The sequence below is a fragment of the Diorhabda carinulata genome, chromosome 1 (genome assembly GCF_026250575.1).
Source record: "Diorhabda carinulata isolate Delta chromosome 1, icDioCari1.1, whole genome shotgun sequence".
In the NCBI taxonomy this organism is placed as follows: domain Eukaryota; kingdom Metazoa; phylum Arthropoda; class Insecta; order Coleoptera; family Chrysomelidae; genus Diorhabda; species Diorhabda carinulata.
The window spans coordinates 2,436,237-2,458,511 of record NC_079460.1 but is presented as its reverse complement, the minus strand read 5'-3'; the positions used below and the strand labels follow the sequence as shown (position 1 = coordinate 2,458,511).

Here is a 22,275-nt window from a genome sequence, read left to right as displayed (position 1 = left end):
CGCATTTGTCAGCAAACATAGTAAGGTGACAATTATCAGAAAACATAAACATTTGTCCACGGTTTTACTTCATGAGCCTGTTACAAATCGACGGAAACTGTGGTTCTAATTACTTGAAAACTAGCATATTCCCCATGTCTAGTTTCCCAGTGACTAGTGGCTCTTTGGAGATTAAAAAAATGCTCTATGTGAAGAGATTTGATTCCTATGAAGTAACGACTGTCAAGGCTAAGCCCCATTTTGAAAACAAAGACAATTAATTTTACAGAAAAGGAATAGAAAAGTCAGTGGAATAATTGAAAGATATACATAAATAAAATTGAAGAAAATAAGCAAAATAAGAAAGAAGCAGAGAGCAGTGTAAACAACAATACTGAAATAGAGATCAGAAGAAATATAGATAGAAACAGGAGAATAACGTTAACAAACTTCCGTTCTATTGAAATATCTGATATTTCAAATACTTCTATCTGTATTCTCATTTATTTTTTATATTACTCCATTTCATGGGGTTTCCGCGTATTTTCAAAGAAAATCATAGTTCAAAACAAGGATTAAAATCAGTGGAACGTTGGATGAATTAATGTGGATTTTATTCCCAATCACAAATAACTGTTTCCCCTTGTTCTGGGATTATTCAATTCAGATATGCCATTTTAATTTTTGATGTTCGAGTTTCCTTTATTTTCATTTGAAAAAAATTTCTAATCCGTTTCTGCCATTGTTCTACATTTTTCTGAGAATTCTCAGAATGATAAAATTGGTCCTCAGAAATTTAATTAACCTACCTCGAAAGAATTTTCTCATCGGGCTTCTTTATTTTTTCGCGTAAATCATAGTTTTCCATCTTCCAGTGGAAAACCATGGGTGGAATATTTACTTGTTGAAATCCAGATAAATAAAAAGTTTTTAGATACCTGAAGCTGAATTTATAGCTCTTATATAGAACTTTTATTTTATAAGAAGGAGATTTACTGATTTTATTTTTTTCGTGCTTGTCAGACCTATACAATTTCATTTCGCTCTAGTCATTAACTTTTTATACTTTATACATCCAATTTTGTACACTCCATACCTTGTTGATGGAAAATCATAACTTTGTATACTCAACTTGTTTGTTCTAAAACTGAGTTGAATCGCAATAACAAACTTCAACAAGAAAGAAAATACCTTACGGCATGAAACACAATGTTCGTTTTCATTCGGAAAAACTTAATCAATTTAAAATGGAAACAGTCAATTTTCTACAACCCAAACTAATATCAAGCTTGCTGATTGCATGATTTTTATCTTTTTTCCAATATTGTTACTACCTCTGGATTCCACGACTATCTTGTTATGTTTATTATCCTTTCGGTACTCAATCTCGTATACCACATGGATATCACTGGGTTTCTGATCTTATAATTATATTAGTTAATTATACTTTATTTTCTTCAAGATTGGATCTACGCTTATTCTCACAATTCTATTTCATCTTATGTTTACGAGTTGTTATATGCATTTTTTTAGGTTTTTGTCCTGTAAACAGTCTCTGCTTCATAATTTTTAAGCTAAAGCGATTTGCTTACTTAAGTGTCTTCAGTTCAATTGGATTAATATTCACTTGACTGTGTGAGACGCAAAGCAAACTAAATTCAATAGGACAACTCCGAGGAGATATTTGACCAAGTCCAATAGTTTTGATACTTACAAAACAATAAATAGTAATATATAAGTACAGAATAAAAACTTTATTCACAAATTTTTGTAGTTACCTATAATAATGATATAAAAACTCATTTGTAATTAATTTTGTTTATTGGGCATTTCAGTACAGTTATATTCCCTTCAACAACTACTGTTCATCAGAATGTCGATGGCGCAACAACAAAAAGAGACGGAGGAGAAAAAAATAGAAAAATAGAATGAGCTAAAGACCTGAAGAAAGTATAGAAAAGTTCGTTCCGCATCTACGAATTTGTTAAAACTCTTAAAAGTCCCAGAACAGTAAACAGTAATGAATCACTGTATCTACACAAATATCACAAGTACATTTTATTTGGCTTCTAAACGTAGTACGATCCATAAGTTCTGGCCTCATATAATGAATAGATTGCGTCCGAAAAAATCTTTATGCTTGCGTCAGTCACAAGTCTCAACAAGCTTTGAAAAAAGTTTTTTCTTGCTGCTTCTATCCATTTTATTACAGTAGACTTCGAACGAGCACTCATAGTCCAGTCAACATACGCAGTAAAATTCACTTAGAGCTGAAAATTGGCATATTAAATACTTAATTATATATAAAACAGAAAAATCTCTGTCGATCTTCCTTCTGCAAAAAAATTATCCAAGGTCAAATATGCGAAATTGAGGTTTTAATAGCTTCTGGTATTCCAAGAACAATTGGAAAGTTTAACAACTGTCTTTGTTGGGGAAGATATTGATTTGCTGGATACTACGAGTACAATCAACAAAAAATTCATCATATGCATAACCAAAATGTCGAGTTCATATTTTATTTTTACATGCTGTAACTGGTTGCGAAATTACATCATCAATTTCGAAAAGAAGTAAAACAGCAGTATTTAAATTGTTCGAGAACCGGAATGATTCAGTTGAATGCATTGAAGTATATACAAAGATTGACTCTTCTCTACACGACATCGTTTTCTATTGGCAATGAAGCAATAAAACAGTACAGTTGTATTGTTTGTTCCCAAGATCTGCTTCTGCCTGTCAACAGTTGAATCTTTTGTATTATCAAGTTCGAGTGTGGCTAAGCAATGAAATAGACCCACAAGAATGAGGCTGGAAATTGAATGATAAGGCTCCTGCTCCGGAAAAACTGCTTGATACTATATTTTGTACCTGTATTGTAGTAAGTATCAATTGTCAGAGTTAAATTTTCTCCAATATTTAATCAAATAAAACAATGTTTTAAGAAGAAGAAAGTGAAGGTGATGAAATAATTGTTGAAGTCGAGTTTGACAATTATCAATTCCAATAACATTTAGAAGAAAACAACATATTCCACTTCGAATCAATAGTACTATTCTTTTAATTATACGATCTGATTGAACTTTCAGAATAGATCGTAGAGTATACCTACTGGGGAAATTAAAAAAATGCGCCAAATACATTACATTATAGGTGGTGAGGAAATATGTGCATGCTATGTAAGATATGAAATTTCCAAAGTTTAACACGATATCTTACGAATGGTGAGTTTTTTTACGATAAAAATGACTTTTTCAAAAAAAAGTCGGAAAAATCTCAATTTTGCACATTTGTACTTGAATTTTGCTGTTTTATTTATAATTATGTATTTAAGTTGTGTGCATCTTTCTCAACGATTAAAAATTTGTTCCGCTGGGAAAAAATTGCAGCACATACTGGTTTCTTAATAACATGCGCATTTAAACAAAAATTCCAAGGTGGGTACCTCGAATTCTCAGCGCACTACAAAAGTAGCATCGAGTAGAATGTTGAGAGCAATGTTTAATGCTTCACCGAGAGAACCAGCCAGTGTTATCCAATCAATTGTGACTGCTATTAAAATTATGATACTTTTACTATGATCCCACATCAAAGATATTCCTCGGAGTCATATCGGAAAGTGTGTCAAACAAGTAATTCACGAAAATCACTAGTCAGTGATGACTACCATATTTTGGGACTGGGACGGAATCTTGTGATTGACTTTAAGGAATCAAATAGGCTTACTAAGGTAGTTGCACCAAAAATTTTTTGAAAAAATTCACGCCAGAATCAGGCGAGTTGTGCGCTTGCTTCATAACAATACTCCATTCCACACTAATTGGCTGCTTCCAAGGAGGGTACTGTACACGAATGTGGCTTTACAGGGATTTCCCACCCACCATATAGCCCTGATCTGTCTCCGTTCGACTGTTTTTTGTTCATAAAGCTGAGAGCCGATTTAAGGGGTTAAGGATTTTGCATCAACAATGAACAGGCTAAACGGGTTAAACAGACGGTGTACGAACATTATGACCCTCAAGAAGTTTTAATCAGACTTTCTGAAAAGTGTGTGGCTTTAAAGGGAGACTATATTGATAAATAATCACAGATGTTTTTAATTATGAAATTTCTTTCTATGCTGGACCGGATTAAGTTCTTATATTCCAATATATCAGTTTCAAACTTCATTTTTAATAGATTCTTCACTACGAACGAACCGAAGAGATTTAATATATGATCGGTCATCTTGCAACTCAAAATTCATGAATTGGTTAATAGGTAACCGAAATTCCTTCGAAATTTGACATTTATACATTCAATTTATCTTCCAATATTACGAGTCTATTGTTTATTGGTTGCGCTAATTCAAAAACAATAGCCCGAAAAGCAATTGTCTCTATTCATTTTAAGTTGAAAAAGCCCCATTCAATGTCTTGAAAAGTGAGCTAACCACGGGAGCTCCTATTTTCCTCTTCTCTCTTGAGACTGTCGAGACTCCTCTTCTGATTGGGTAGCTATTGATCGAGATAGGGTGCGAACAAACTTCATTCAGCTAAATTTCATATTCATTGAAAATAAAACTCTCGATATCGAATGATAGAGCTGCTCTCTCTTGAGCCTTTTCTCGATAATGGGGTATATTTTTTAAGAAAATGCTAAGGGCGTGGTGCAACGAGGGAGTGGAGAAGTTATCAGCAAATTATCATTTTTTATATTCATGAATCATCTATTTTTTTATTGCCAAGTGGAACATCCAATAGGCGTACTTCATTAAATGATATCTTTTTTTTACAGAATTTATGATCATAAATAAGTTGGGGGTGATTATAATTTTATTAAAAAAGTATTATCTCCATCTCTTCAAAAAGTAATGAGAAGAGTTATCGATACATTATATTTTGGAAATTTTATTTTGATTATCCAAAATATACAAGGTGTGGTGAATAACTGCAGGGTGTTCCGTATAAGAGCCGACAAAGAGCAGAGACGTATAAATAGAATATGACGATTGGGGGTAATCCCATATAGAGAAAATATGGGAAATTTTTTACTGAAACTTTTTCATAAAACTGCCATTTTCAAGGAAAAGTCGAATAACCAAAGAGATGTTATTCGAAAAAATACAGAAAAATCAAGAATTTGTACATCAAAATTGAATTGTAATAATTTTTTTAACTGAGTGGAAAATTCTAATTTAGCGGACACGTCGATATTTTATTGGTGTTTTTAGGTTTTTCTGATGTAAGCTGTAGAACAAGAGTGGAAAAATATCAGAGGAAGTTTCCTAATCGCATCCTCACAGAGAGACATTTCCTAATGCCGAAACACGGGAAAGTTTTCTAGTGTTAATCGATAACGTCCTGTTCAAATGATCGTGCGAGATGTAGAACTTACTTTGGATACCATTAAAGATCAACGCCATATTAGCACTAAAACTTTATCTGGCTAGAGTGGCATATCAAGACCAAGGACATGGTTTGTGTTTGCTTTTCTAAAAGGCTATTTCAGTCGTATCGTGGAAATGACTCATATTAACAACGTGTCTTGATTCAATTTTTAGATAAATCAAACGGAACCTTCCCGAAAGCTGTTGATGTATGGAGAACATTTTTTGTCAAAACATGCGTCTCTAAATGGACAAAGTGGTTCAAAGAGGAAAAAGCAATCTGTAAGATGAATCTAATCATTTACTCAGATATTTACAGTATCGTTCATGGTTAAGCTGATGTTTTAGTAGAAAATTATATGGAAAAAGAGCAGAAAATCAAAGTTTTCCCAGACAATTGAAGCAATCTCGAAAAGGACGTCATATTGCCCAAGAAATATATGCGCAAGGCATCGCTTTGACATTTGTAAAAACTGTAAAGCTTAATCTTTAATGCTTTATACAAAATTTGAGATTATTTCTTTTTATTTTAAAAAATATTCGCTTTCCATATTGTCACTTATGAATATTTCTATTTCATTTTATGGTTCATCTTTATACAAAATTTTAGCAAAATATATAAATATTTAGAAGCTTAATAAAAATGGGTGCATTGTTTTTAACTATTTGAGTAAAGTGACTTTGAAAATGGGTCACCGGCAGCTCCATGTTGTGGTCTTGTTTCAGTTATTCCACGTTGTGGTTCTAAGGTTAATTAGAAAAATGTCTATCCATTTATTATTTGAATAACTCGTATACTAAAGTATCTCTTTCTAAACGAATACCGAAGATCCAATTAAACGAGTAAATTCAAGCAGATCTTGAGTAGAGACTGCCACATCCTTTATTGATGTTAAAACACCATCCATTAAACACAAAACAAGTGAATCGACATAAATACAATATGTGACCAAGCCAACCACGTTCCTCTACAAAATTGCTGTTAATTTATCTAGCCAGCGATCGAGAGCTGATTTCTACTGTCTCTGTCTCACTCCCGCGTTCTCTCACGCGCGCTTTATTCGATTTGAGGTGGTTAGATGGGGTGTAAACAGAGACATGGGGTTGAGGGTGCAACGGCCCCTTTTGCTTATACAGCCGACAAGCTGCATTTTGAGATAAAATAATTTACCCTAAGTATAAGATAATCAATTTTTTTCCGTTCCATTGCATGGTAATTAAATCACTAGTGAATTATACACTGGCCAACGTAAAACGAAAATATTATCCGTACATTCATACTTTCCAATTTATTTTGAATATTTTACACAATATTGGTGTTATAGCTCATCAATTTCATAGTGATATTCGTTATAGATTAGACAATGAGGAAATATAATAATCAGAGTAGTTCACAAAAACCACGTTAACAATGTATAGAACATCATAACGCTTATTTTGAAACCTGTCGTTGTTTTGGAAGTACCGGTTAACCTTAGAGGATTCTAAAAAAAATTTTATAGATATTTATTTAAAACCTACTACCTTTATTATCATAATAACTTTCCATCACCTTTTCAACAATGACATTGTGTTGTAATGCATATCAATTTCCAAATTATTTTTTAAGACTTTTATTTTCTATACATTTATCGTACTATTGGAGAGCATGATTTTATGTAACTATCAGATGTCGTTTTCGTCACGCACACTACTGATAAGTAAGAGTCGTTGAGTATAATAAATTTATTTCAGTCATCTGTAAAATATGTCTAATTTTTGTAAAGGTATGAAAATAAATGCATTACATTATTGGAATGCTTAAACCGTCTATAAAATAGCTCGTGCTCTCAATGAAATTTTGTTTATAAATGCAGTAAATACAATCACAAAACAAAAACTCAAACAGTTAAATTGATATTAAGGTAAAATCATTCAAAAATTTTTGTACATAATAGACTTGTTATAAAGCCATTTACTTTCCATCACACACGTACAGTTGAAATCGAATTTGTATTCCAGTTGCCGCATAGCAAGTGTAAAAATTATACTAAATAAAATTTGAAACTTATAGCATCATTCAAGTTCTTTGTTTGTTCGAAGCTACCATATTCCACTATTCCTACCTTTAGGAATATATTTCTGTTGTGCATTTAGATATCCAACATGTAATCAGTCATTGCTCTGTCCAACTGCGGTAAAGCGGAGTCAAGGAAAGATTGAGAACAATACTGCTATTGATTTTACGTCTGCTGTGGGAAAACAGGTTTTGTTAAGAAATTCTAAAAGGTTCACTTCCGGCTTGATCGATTTTATTCCACATTGTATTTCGAGTGATAAAACCGAATCAGAAGTTTCTATTATCTAACCTCATGTTTAGTGTTCTTCTTTTTGGGACAAGCTAACTAATCATTTCTTTATTTGATACGTCATCGATATTTTTTTAATTTCTTCTGTGTGATAATTATTCTAGACTTCTAGGACGGTTGCACAACTATCATTGATTTGTATAAATGTAGTTTGAAAGTACCTGAGTTTTATTTAGAGTGATCTAAGTTTCTTATTTCGTATTTGAATGTGGAACTCTTCGTAAGTGAAATATTTTCTTCAAAAAAATAAAACAAGAATTAGTTATTCATAGTTAGAATATACTAGGAGTTGGAAAATCATTGATCTAAATACAAAAGGTGTTTTTTTCATTATTTAATTACAAATATTGTATTTCTTCTCCTAGTTAAATGAATTTTTCTTTATTTCCATGGAGCAATAAAAATAAGAATAAATCCAATACAATGTTATGTTATGTAACTGCTTCTTTAACCTCAAGAAGAATTTACTAATTAGTAGGCTCAATACATAGAGAAAAGTTTCTTATTTCGAGGTTATGTAGAAATGATATTACTTAAAGAGAGCCTTTATTTCAAAAATTTTTATTGAAAAATATCTAAAATCAATTGTAAACAAGCGGAAGTTTTTAGCATTGATTGAGCAATTAGAATAGTTAATTCTCTTTGCATTGAGCTAAGCAATTTTTGTCGATTAAAATAATGAAAATATCAAAAAACCAGCTTAGTTCCAAAGTCCACCATATTCTGATTTCCATATTTTTGAATTACGATTTAAAAACCTCTTGTGTGCTATAGTTTATTTCAGAAAGGTATAGAGTGATAAAACCTCATTAGGTATGCAAAGAGACCACAGAATGACCCAACGAATATTTAAGCTACTTTCACAGTTTGGCATTGATTTCATTGTAAATTTCTCTATGAAAATACACACTGAAAATAGTGTGCCAAAGGCGTGCCGGTAGGATACTCGTAAAAATGAAAGAATTTTATTTTAACAGAATAAAAATTAGGCATAATGTACATAGTATTAGGTACACTTATTTTTTATTGAATATTATACAAAAAATACATTATACAGAAATTAAATTAAAAAGAATCATAATATTCTTCGTCATCTGAGGAACTGTTATCTCCTCTTAACGATTTAATTAACGGGTCGGCGATCCCATCGATCAAGTAGTCAAGTTTTTCATCTCTTCTTTAATGACATGCTGGACTGATTTTCGCAAGTTCTCTGATATTACCTCCTTAAAGGCTTGATCAAACAGTAATTTAACGTCTTTCATTTTGAATGTCGTGTTGTGACTTGCTACAAATCCTTTCTCTTGCGTCCATATAAGTTCTATAGGATTTAGTGGTTAACCAGTCAATAATTTCTTGTTTTCACCAAGATGAAGTTGGAATCTTTTCTATGCGTCGAGAATAATAACTTACATTATCCATAACTACTACTGAATCAGTCGGAAGATATTTTATCATTTCACCAAAATAGTCTACAAAAACATCCGAATTCATGTCCTTGTGGTAATCTCTCGTATGGCTCGACTGAAAGGTTAGCAAACCTTCTTTTCAAAATCCCTCTTCACTTCCAATATGGACGATTATTAGTCTTTTCCCTTTACCTGAAGATACCTTAATACCCTTTGACAGGTCTTCCATGAAAGCTTGGCGGGTACTGGTTATATTTTTGTCTTGCCACATTTTTTATACAGTGTAACCTTCATTAATCCACGTCTCATCAACATAAAAGATTTTCTTCTGCTCTGTTCTGTACTGCTTATACTCCTTAAGTATTTTCGTCGCCACCAAACAATTTCATCGCTTTCCAGTAAAAGTGCTTTACGGTTATGCTTTATAATTTAAAAACGGTGAACTTTCCAACTCCAGTCATTCGGGAACATCGGTCGTCAGTTTCTTGTACAGTAAATTTCGGGTAATTGTGTACATTCAAAATAATAAGTTTTTCATCCACTGATAGTGGAGAATTGGAATATCTTTTCGTTGGTGTAAATGTCGTCATTTTATCACTAATCTTATAAAACCGTGGACACTATTTATGGCTTAAAAGCGAATACTGATGCGTTAAACTAAACAAATATACTTATAAAGGTCTAAAAATTTTGGGTAACGCCCTTACGGTGCATGGTTAAGCCTGATCTGAAATAGGGTTGGAATTAGGCAGAGGCACTAATAGAAGGTTAAACGGTACCTGTTAAACGCAAAAGGTAACTGTATAATCTACTACCTAAGTAATCCCTACACAATATTTCAAGACCTACACCTATGGCCGACACCTAAATTGAGCCGAAATGGACGGAATTCCCCATTTTATTGCTCTATACCTTTCTGAAATAGACTATAGACTATTCTATTCTTTTGTCTGCTACTTTATTGGTTAATTAGCAAACCTAAAATCGCAGAATTTTCTTGTGAAAACAAGAATTAACAAGAACACTACTTAATTTGACAGTTGAACTTATAAAAATAAATATATAGAGAGTATAAAGGACACAAAGTAATATTCGCTGTGTCGAAATCTGTTCTAAATTTGAACTTCATTTGTTTCGATGTAATCTCAGAAAATCAAAAGCAGTGAAAGCACATTCTAACTTGAATTTACTACCTAACTTCTCCCATTCTAATTTGCTATCTTGGGATTGACTTCTGACCTGACTAGTAACAGTTTATTTTCTAATCAATGAGTTTGTAATGTCTCCAGTGCTGCACTCAGAACGAAATCTAATTGAAATCGGAACTTCCTAGTCCATTTATTGTAGTCCCGCAAGGCGAAGAAAAAAAGGATAAATCGAGTAAATTAGACGTTTGGGAAGTACCCAATGTGTGTAAATATATCTTGTAGAATATCATAATATTTTAGTTTTGTTTTTAGTTTCAGATGCAAAAAAATAATGAGATAAATTACAGAAACTCAGTCTCTCATAAAATATTGAAGAAGTAATTTGCACAAAAAATGAGCACGTAGGAAACCGCATCAGATGAAAATAAGATGTTCACGTAATTAGGAAAACTACATTAAATTATTATCAAAAATTAACTTTCCATTATTTTGCTCCTGTTCATTGCACTTCGTATTTATCCCATATCTCCATATTTTTAGAAATTCATCAAATTCTATGAAATGCAAGGGAGAAGAGGATTTACGTCATGAAAAGGATGAATCACGAACTTAGTCACCTCACTGAAGGGGTTGTTAGAGTTAGAAGTGTAAAAAGCACAAAGGGTAGATCATATACCAAGAACGTATTTTATAAAATTACACGTAGAAAAATTATATAAGCTAAATTAGAAGATATACCGTTCCTTGAGCTGACCCACCAAGCATGAAAGTCACTTTTTTACAGAAACAGCTGATACTGACTTTGCAGAAAATTGTAGAGAAAATATCTCTTATATGATTGAAATGAGAAATAATGTAAATTTGTATTAACTTTTCAATTTGTCCGTGTTACTGATATAAAGGTGTATGTCCGCCATTACGGAACCATACGATCAAGTCTACATCTAGTTACGTGATTTTAAATATCAACCACCCATTGAGAATCCCAACGATTGCGAAATACGTACTGAGATATGTTTTTCAGTACTAAAAACTTTAAAGCCGCTAACAGTCATCGCCAAATGGTATCGTAAAACATTACTCCCCCACAAAGATTCATGATGAACAAGGAAGTAAACACCCTTCGGTCATTATTCCAAAAAGTAGACAAATACAGCGATAGTAAATTCGACCAGATAGCAGGTAGATGACCTTTTAGTGTGGAAGAAGCGGGATGCAAAATTTCCATATTTCTATTGGATGGGAAACTTGCACCAGCCGTCATACATTGCCGATCAAGCACCGAGCGACTACCATTTATTTTGTTTTTGCACTTGAACGGAACTGTATCAGGACTCTACTTGGAGAAGTACGTCTTTCACGAACATTATAATCTACAAGTTCGAGACCAATATCTACAAGCATTTCAAAACGGCAGGCACCACGCAAACTACTCGAGTGCAAGTGAGTTTATTTTATTGAATGAATAGCCTTAGTAAATAAATTAATTCTGGAACTTATTCACTTGTTTTTTTTTTTGAAAACGGTACTAACTTTACAAATATTGCTTGTAAAATGAGGACAAAAATGGAGGTAACATAGGTGATAGGTACGTTGTTAATAGTCATCTCTGAACAAATACGTATATTCTCAATATTAATAAGTTTTCTCATTTTCATAAAACTCTCAGGAAACTTCCTTTTTAATTAGAAAAATACTTCCCTTAACACCTCTATCAAAGTTATAATAGTAGTTTAACGACAAAAGATTAATTTCAAAAGAAATGTAATCTTGTTTACGTGAGAAGAATCAGCAAATAATATAATAGCTACCTACTTAGAAACTTTTTCTCCTTTTTATGGGGGCTGTAAAAATGGAAGAAACCATCTCGGAAATTTCGTTCGAATAACTTTTAATGCAATTTCTGAAAGTTTTGCAATCTCCACGTTTTGTTTGACGTTTTATAATTGTTCTCAACAGAAGAGAATTAGTTTTTTTATTGCTAACCCGTTTACCTGGAAAGTTTAAGTAATTTTAATCGGTGCTTTTATTGAATTTAAAGAACAATCCCAAAGTTTGACTTCTATTTATAATTTAAATATGTGTTATATAATACTCGTAATATTATACTCTGTATTTTTAGTTGATACACGGTGTGAAAAAATCAACTAGATTCGACATATTGAATATACTGCATATTTGAATTTTCAAGTGTACTGGGTGTGGTATAGTACAGGGTGTCCCAATAAAAATTGCTCTTGGTCATATATCAGAAGCCGTTTACAGTACAGCTGCGGGAAAATATTATAACAATTAACATCTCAAAAAAAAACACCAGAAATTATTTGTATACAGTTCCGATAATCAAATTATCGTCTTCAGAGACTGAATGTGACCACATTGAGAGTGCTGGTGTTGTTTTATAGTCCAGTTTTTATGTACGAGAGAATAATAAAACCTGATCCAAAACTTAGTAAGGTTGTTTCAAATATTACTACAGAATAATCTAAATATTGCCCAAAATTTTCATGAATTTACCTTAGATCGTAGATGCTTTGGAACTGTTATTGGTCTTTTATAACTATAAGCTGTTCAGAATAATAGAAAAAGGTTAAGACAGGCCAAAAGCCCTGTGTATTAAGGATACATAACCGTAACATCTATAAGTCCCTTTTGCCAATTAAAGAAAATTTGTTCTGTTTCAATACCAAGAATCTCTTTCCGACAAGTTGCACCTAAAATACGATTCTAGGGTTTTCCATATAGTAAAAAGGCCTAAATACTGTATTCTTGACAGATTAATTTAGTTGCAACTTGCAAATTGCAATGCTCTTCATGCCTTGAAGAAACATTTCAGAAAAAATTGCACCTATTTAGTTTCAGCTGTTTGTAAGCAGTTTAAATAAGTGAAAATATAAGTATACACCCGATATATTCATTATATTCATACAAATGTTATACAAATATGTACAAAATTATTGAAATATAAATAATATTTAAAGTCATTTTATTACTCTCTCTCTCTATTAAAAAAAGTGTAAACAGTGTGTTCAACCTATTTAAGAACTTGATAAGAAACTATAATCGTAGGTTTGTTCGTTCTTGAAAATTGATATATTCTGCGCAATTTCCGGCTATGCACTGTTCTGGTAACAGTACTTGCTATGAAGCAAATATCGAAAAGACCGTCGCGGAAACGGAAACAAACGATACCTAAGTTGGTTGGATTAAAAAACAAAATCATTCGTATAACGCTAACTGCCCGGTTGGAACACGTAATCTCTATCGCGCAGAATTGTACCAAGACAGTTTTTGATGGGCTAGAACGAACCTCTTCTTCTCTTTGCTACTCAAATAGGGCGTCGGGTTGAGTATGAACATAACTCTTATTCTACACTAACTTATGGTCTTCTTTAAAACAACTCTTGTAATTAAAACTTCACTTAATGAGTAATATATACGCTAAAGAGCGGTATTTGATTTTTTTAAATCCAGTTGTGCTCCGAAAGTTTTGATCACTAGTATGCTTTAAAAGAGAAGATATCGATATGCGGTCCCTATTCTTTTACTAATTAGGTCTTGATTAATTTAACTTACTTGAAAGCTGCTAACTAGTATTTAACAGCTTTATATACCCGAGAGACCTTCTTACTGAAACACCCTGTAATTCTTGTATCAGTAAATAACATAACAACAATATCTACCAACGCTCATGATACCGCAGCACGAGCATTATATACAAAGTCAATGATTTTGTTTGTTTGACAAAATCTCCGGTTCAAATCCAACACAATAGTTGAATATTCAAGAAAATGGCGACTTGATAGCCATGAAACTAATACAGATCACTTAATTGTGATGCTTGAAGAAACCTTTCCACTTCACAACTATCCTTAAAGCACTTGACGCTAGAATACATTTTTCAAGATCCTACTATAAAAATCCATACTTAAAACGCATGTATGGAGATAACAAGTCGAGGAGAGAAACCTGTATAATGGAGATTAGTTACTGGAGTTATTTCCTTGCGAATTTGAATTTTTCTAAGAAAAATTTTTATATTTAACTCAGAATGTGATAAGAGCCCTTTCTAAATAAGCGGAATTACCCCTAACCAACAGCCACGTTGAGGACTAAACACCCTGTCGGTAAATTCCACTCAAAATTTGCGCCCTTTGATCCCTATCTACAAGATTCTGAACTTGAGAGGGTAACGGTATTTGGGGTATGAAAAGCAGAAGCTGCTTATTACTGTGATATTCCATGAATTTACAAAAGCGACATTGTTGTTTCAGTAAGGATAATCTAAAGGATTGTTAATTATTTCTATGGAGATTTTTCACGAGTAACACTTAAGCTTTAACACCGCCCCAAATTCCAAAATCTAATTTAAAATATTTAACCAGTATTTAATTGCAGAGTAAGTTTAATGCACTACGTTATGACAATATCAATCAGTGACATTTAAACTTTGATGACCAAATATTCTCCGTATTTATATTGCTTTCCTCGCATATCGCATCTTTTGCAATCTTTATTAGTCTCTCATTCCGACCCTTTTATAGTTCTTCCAGTTCCCAGACCATTATTATCCCAGTTTCATTATATATTTATAGTTTCTCTTCAAGTCAAATGTATGAAGATGAGGTGAATAATAATAATAGAAAGGATTAGATTAGATGAACTACGGTGTGAAGGTCATGAATAAACCTCGCCAACATTTTGACCCATTGATCTAATGTGTACCTGAGCAAATTCTATCTAGCGGCTCTGCGGCTTACTTCTTTTGTTTGCATTTGTTTACAAGGACTAACTGAAACGAATTGGTAGAATAATAAAGAAATATCTTCGAGTGTTTCATATCTGGGGTCTTATGTCTATGTTTCCGATTTATTCTCTCTTGATGGTTTTTTGAGAAAACTATGAAAATATTGTGGGACTAGGAAAGGAGTTGTCTCGCCTTTCTTTGCCAGGTGATCAGCTTGTTCATCACACCACTCACATTAAAGTAAATTTGTTGTTTGCTTCTAGTGAGTTCAAAGATTGAATGACTCAATTTTATAAGAGTCAAGTGCTTGTTGCTGCTCTGCTATCTGATACGATAAATATCTTTGCATTACGGTAGTTACGTTGTCCATCAGTGTAGAATACCCATGGGTCTCATGGACAGCAATATCTGCATTTGTCCATTGCTGTTGACTTATTATTATAATTTTGTTGCACCTGTTATTGTAAGACAAGCCGTCCTCAGCAGTAATAGAAGGGATAAAAAACAAAAAACATGCATGATTTCAACTTGGCAAGTGATGAACACAAGAAAAATTTTTAGTTTGGGAGGTAAAATTTTGCGCCAGAAAAATTAAAAAGGGTGAATGAAAACAAATTATTAGAAAAAGAAGCGTCAAAAGTAGCTCAAAACCAGGTTATTTTTTTGAACGTTGAAGGCTGAAATTTGTAAAATGTGGTTTTAAATTAAACTGAATACTACAGTAAATGAGTTCTGTGGTATATTAAAAATCAATTTCATATGTCCGTTTTTTACATATCTATCACTTTGTTAAATTCGGGTAAAAAAACGTTTTACTTCTTAAACCTTTCTACATGTTTTTCCTAAGAAATCCTCTAGATTTTAGATTTATTTGATATAAATTGAATGTAGCCAAAAATTTATCAAATTCTATAACTCCTTTCATATCTCCCTTATGCTAATGCTTGGTTACAGTTTCTTAATAAATAATCATCTGGAACTGATGAACTTACATCAAAAGTGTTTTTGAGTCTGCCCGATTGCACAGTAAATCATCTTACCACTTTAAGTAACGTTTCATTTGAAAATAGCATTTTCCCAATTGTCCTAAGACAAGAAGATTGGTCAAAAATAGGCTTTTATAATTTCTGTTTAAATATAGGATACTTACTACCCATCAATTTGGGTATTTAAGTAACAAATACACAAATGATGCTCTAGCCATCACTCCACTGCAACAACTTTTTGTAATTTTTCTTTCGATTGTGTTAATCATAATATTCTAATCAACAAATTGCAGTACTACGGTTTCAGGGGAATACCTCTCGCGTGGCTCAAGTCATACCTTACCAAAAGAAGTGAGCTAGTAAAGGTTGATATAATGATAGAATGTGGAGTGCCCTGAGGTTCAGTACTATGCCCTATTTTGTTTCTTCTGGTTATAGACGACATCACATATCTAGACATCAGTGATAATATGTCTATTTGCAGACGACACTAGTTTCTCTTGGAGCAACCCTGATCTCACAGCACTTCATAGGACCATAATTAGTGACCTAATCTCCCTTAAATCATGGTACGATTCTAATCTTCTCTGTCTCAACGTTTCTAAAACCAAAGTTTTATCATATAAAAATACATTGAAATTTTTTTATTAAATAACACCACCATTGATGTCGTTGAATCTGTAAAATTCTTGGGGCTTGTTGTGAACAATTCCTTGAAATCAGAGTTACATATTGCCGCCTTATCTATAAAAATAAGTTCCTCTTGCTTTGCGCTGAGATCAGTCTCCAAAGAATTGAACTTATCCATCCCCTTAACAGTTTATTATGCCCTTTTTGAGAAACATTTCCGATATGCCCTTCCCTTTGGGGTACATGTGGTGCAACTCAATTTGAGCGAATATCAAACTACAAAAAAGCTGTTAGATATTTACTCGGATTAAACAGCAGGGCTCACTGCAGGGACTTTTTTGAAAGATTAAAAATTCAGACTCTTCCTTATTCATCTTCAAATCCGTTTGCCTAATTCGTAAGCACGCTTCTCCAATTCCAGAAAGATCTTTGCACGGCTATCCACTTCTATCCTATCCGGCTAACCAGAAACGCGAAACACGACCTTTACCTACCTACTCCACGTTCAGAATTAGTTAAAGGCTCAATATTTTACAATGCAAAGAAAATGCACAATCACTTGCCAATTGAAATCAAATCTATAACACCTTTTGAAATATCATTTTATTTGTATCTTTATTTAGTTATTTTTATGTTTGTTTTTAAATTTTTATAAGCTGTTGTCTATAAATTGTAACAATTTTTCGGCAATAAAGCATTCCTCCCTCTCTCTGTCTCTCTCTTCTAAAATTAGTTTCAAAAAATAAGTAAAAAATTGACGTTGCGACCTATTAATGTCTTCATCAAAATATGACTTGACATTTCCAATCTGCGTAATTATATTATAAAAGTATTTACTAAATCTGGCCGTTTTCTGAATTACAATAACATCATACACAACCAGTTTAATTGAATTAAACTTGCGTCTGTGTGAACTTTAAAAACAATATTTAACGAAACTTTTAAACCTGTCCTTGGGTTTCTCTGTGTCCGTGTTTAAATTTTAATGAACTGCATCTGAAATTTCTCGAGTCTTTTTGAAAGCATAACCATTTCTCTAGTAATATTATACTCAACAGTAATAACGAACTTTTCAACTATTGTAAAATTTGATAGAACCCTGCTATATCAGAGAATGCAGTTTAACTAAACCAGAAGCCAACTTGAAACAAATCCTATGAAGTACACCCACTCGTCTAATTAATATTACAGTTGTATAAAGGAAAACTTCTGAATATTTGGAGTTGCCGTTTGTTGGTTTCAATTATTGTGAATCGAAGTTAAACAACTCAGAAAGTTGACAACGACAACTTTAAATAAATCGGTTAAATATTTGGCAGCAAACTGAAAATTCGTTGCTACCAAACAGGTTGCATATTTAATAGTTTTAAACGTTCCTGTCAAACAGGTTGCATACCTAATAGTCTCTACTTCATCAGATTTTAAAAATTTTAATGGTACATTTAGAAGTTACATTGTATTGTGTCAAAATATCAAAGAATATAATTAAATAACATTTTTATATCTAAAAATCGGTTCAAAATATTCAATGGAAATTTTTGTTAGATCTAAACATAAAAAAGATAAATTTTTAATTAGTATACTATAGATTCGGTATAAGTTAGAATTTCTGAAATTCTGGAACAATCATACTTATCACACTATTTACTACCACTGCACAAACACAATTACACTCTTTGCCACACATTTCGATTACTTAGTTATCGTCTTCAGAGACCGAAGTAAAATTAATTGATGTAGTGGTACTAGTGTGTTGAGTATATACTTGGTATCTAAGCTATCGGAAAGATCCAATTTTGCAAGGTAATATCAACGTAATTGTGCTTAAATATGAATAATGGCCGATATTGGGTTGGAATAATTTTTTTAAAATACATATTATTGATTCCAATTTATAGTATCGCCTTTCAAATCCTCAATAATATACTCATCCCAAAGAATAATCTAGCCATCAAATTATTTTCTCTATGAAGAGAAAACAATGGGTAATTTTAGTACAGGACGGATCACAGGCATATTTGAAATCATGCATTAAAAAAATACTACTACTGCTACTGAAAACATGTTATTTCATTTCATACAATTTTTTTGCCAAGTGTCACTTGTCTATTTATTTAAATATATCAAACCCTTTGAGTCACATATTTTTCTACTAGGTATATTCTCTTGAAAAAATGTACGACGCAGTTTATGGCGTGGCTGAGCATGAATATCTTGAGATATAAAGTTGATAATAAGATCAATGTACAAAGAAATAAGTGAATAAAAAAGTAACAAAACATGTGAAAGATAATAAAAATTGTGTGTTTTTAAGTTGGAGAGTGCATTGGCCTAATCAATGATAATTGGGGGAAAGTGGAGTGAAATCATATATAATTTGAAGTAGAGATGTGAGAGATACAGCACTATAGTGGTAAAGGGAGATAGATATAAGTAAGGGAATAGGAAGTAGAACAAGAAAATACAAATAATTTGATGCATAGGTAGAAGCCGTAGAAGACATTTACATAAAATTCGTTTATTTGTAATGAACAGGATATAAGAATATGAAAAGAAATAGAAGAAAGGGTAGGGGAAAATCAGTATAACTCATAACAAAGGTTAAATACAATAACAAAGTAGATAAGATAATAAGATGTTACCAAATAAGTAATGGAGAAAGTTTATGAGTTATAAGAGAAAATTATGAGTGATCTAAGAGTAAGTAGTGGAAAATATTCGAAGATAAGACAGAAAGAAGTGGTAAGAACTGATAAAAAAGATAGATTATTGGTAGAATCAATTCTATTATTATTTAGATATGAGGCTGTGTCAGGAAAATTGCAGAAGATTTTTCTACGAGAAACATTTTTGGATTTTCGATTTAAAAATAATAAATAAATGACAAATGATACAAAAACCAATTTCGGATGAGATAATAATTAATGAGTACATATTTACATTTATTTATCTCTGTTATATATAGTGTTAAATATCGAATACAATGATTAGTATTAACATATTGTACATATTTATTTATTTTCAATATTACAACCTGGAAGGGCTCAAGGACAAATATCCAAACAGCAGTTGTAGTAAACGTAAATCAACGAAATAGTATTTTCGTTTTACTAGTGGTAGTGGTTGTGCATAAAAGACAAATTTTAATACGATTGAAATTGATTACGACATTATTAATTACTAAATATAAAGTTTTTTATGAATTAGTATTAATATAATATAAATATGTTACTTACATTTTTTAGTTTTCTCCGCATTTACATCTGATGGTAGAATAGCGAAAAGAACACAAAATAGAACCAAAAGCGTCCATGGGGGTCCTGGTCCTCTATTTCCCAACATCATGTTCAAATTGTTTCACTATAAAAACCCACTAAGTCACTAAGTCACGGAAAACGCGAAAAACCGAAACATATCCAAATGAATACGCCACTTTAGGTTTCAAAGAAAAAAAAACTACATTTTGAATATTTGATTTATTTTTTTATTTTAAAAATTTTTTGGTCGGAAAGGATTTGATATGTTTAAGAGGCTAGTCTGTGGATATGTGTTGGTTGTTGGACGAGGAGAATCTGTAGTTTGTGATTCGACTCGCGTAGCATGCGCATGACACCCACAAAATCGATGTTGGCGTCGGCACAAGAGAGGACATCGCGACGCTGCCGCCATTTTTAACTCGCCAGCGATATCTGAGACGAAAGAGATGAACTGAGCGACAAGAAGAGCTCTGTTATTTACATATAGAGTTATGGGAGCTACATACATGTAGGAAAAGGGCACAAGGCTCAATTAGATAATAAATATCATTATGTGTCACATTCAAATTCACCCATTCATTTTAAAAACAACAGAAAATTTTGTTAGGAGGAAAGGGTTGATTAAATTGTACTGAGAATTGTGCGTTTAATAATTAAAAATTTTATTAGTTTGATATTTACGACGGATATTGGGAGAAAAAGTTACTTTACTATGAAAAAATGTTTTTTCCAACAAAATCCTTTTCACTTTACACATTTTATTCAGCAAGTACCAATTTTTTTCAAACGATTAAAAAAAAATTTTAACACTCTCCATTTGTTTGAAATCGTTTTTTACCAGTCACTAGAGAATAATCGGAAAAAGTCAGATCAGGTGAATATGATAAATGAAGAAATAAATAGTTACACAATGGGAGTAATTTTCGTGCAACAATAGCGGAGGAATGGACATGAGTATTATTGTCATGGAACGAAACACTTTTCTTCATCAAATAAAGTCGTTTTTTCTTAAATTCGGCATCAAAACTTGTTAACAAACACTGACCAGTTATCGCCTTGACCTTTGCCAAAAAACTGTTTTTGCTTCTTTGGAAGCATGCTCCTCGGATAAATCTATTTTTCGACCGTATCTTTCTGGCGTATACAAGGTGTGGCTATTAAGTTATTAAGACGAGCTGCAGAAACATACGCATGCGCCAAAGGTTAGCAGCTGCCAACTGTTTAGCCTAAAGCCTAAAATTGTAGCAATTGATTATTCTGAAATCTCACATGAAACTACAACTGAAACTAATTTCTTGAAAAAAGTGTATGGCAATATATGTTTGACGAGTTAACGTGTTTTTGAGTGGTTCAAGTTTTTTTCAAAATGTCGGATAATATCGAAAAAGTCAGTAATCCTTTTCGACCTTACCGTCGGCTAAATATTCGAACGATTGCTAAATCTAAAAGAATTGACAAATATATGTGAGGGGTATATATTAAAGGTGATAATAAATAAATATACATAAAGTATATGTATATAAATACATAAGTAAAATATTTTGTCACCAGTCTCGTTATTTAATAGCTAAACCTCGTAATGATGCATAAGTTTTATCTACTGTGACATATCGATGAAAAAAAATGTTTACGTGAGTTTTCCCCGGTTTTTTGGTTTTGCAACTAAAGCAGTTTCCTTTATATATGAATGAAAATTGATTTGTGTAAAATTATGCCAGATAACATAAGAAATATTATGGAAACTAAGAAGGGTTGTCTTCTCAGATTATACAAAAAGTAAAACGAATAAGTTTGAGACAAAGTGTTCTATTGCTTTTCGAAATACTCACCCTTAGAGTCTATACATTTTTGCAAACGCACAAACCAATTCATGTAACATCTTTTCCATTCTTAGAAACGTAGAAACATGGTTTTGAAAGATTTCAACAACTTTTCGAGATATCCACGCATCTTTTGTGTAATAGTGGACAGGCAGAAGAAGGAGTTATTAGGTGATAAATCTGATGAATACGGACAATGAGACATTGAATCGATGTGTTTCTTCTCCATATAGCTGTATGACCTGCTTTATGGAAGATGGCATGCGGAATCTATCTGGAGCATGTCTTTCTCACTGGCCTCACAATAAAAAATGGAGAGGTGTCAAAACCAGCGTTAACTATTGTTTGATTGTAAAAACCGAAGTGTCAACCAATGAAAAGTCAGTATTCCGTAAATCGTCTTCGATATGATGTTTTGAATACGAGACAGCGATCTGTCATTTTGGTCTATTATATTCTATTCCATCGTTTACCAAGATGATGATACATCCACTGTATACAAATCTCCAAAAACCATTTTTTTCCTATCTTTTTAAGTATCTTGATACTAAAGTATTGTACTGAATTCTGTAATATTGGAGTA

General features: G+C 32.3%; 1 protein-coding gene across 4 annotated transcripts in view; it reads right to left on the bottom strand.

The window, feature by feature from the left end:
• The window catches only part of LOC130901464 (uncharacterized), a 92,571-nt gene that overhangs the window by 50,950 nt on the left and 19,346 nt on the right, over positions 1-22,275 (bottom strand). The window contains exon 3 of one of the 4 annotated variants that reach the window (XM_057812894.1): positions 19,852-22,259. The exons of 1 other annotated variant lie outside the window; for it this stretch is intronic. In XM_057812894.1, coding sequence (XP_057668877.1) covers positions 19,852-19,960 — 109 coding nt within the window. In that variant the 5' untranslated portion in view covers positions 19,961-22,259. Of the gene's footprint in view, positions 1-12,067; positions 12,286-19,851; positions 22,260-22,275 lie in introns of those variants that run through there. 2 more of the 4 variants (XM_057812886.1, XM_057812911.1) reach the window with 2 other exon arrangements.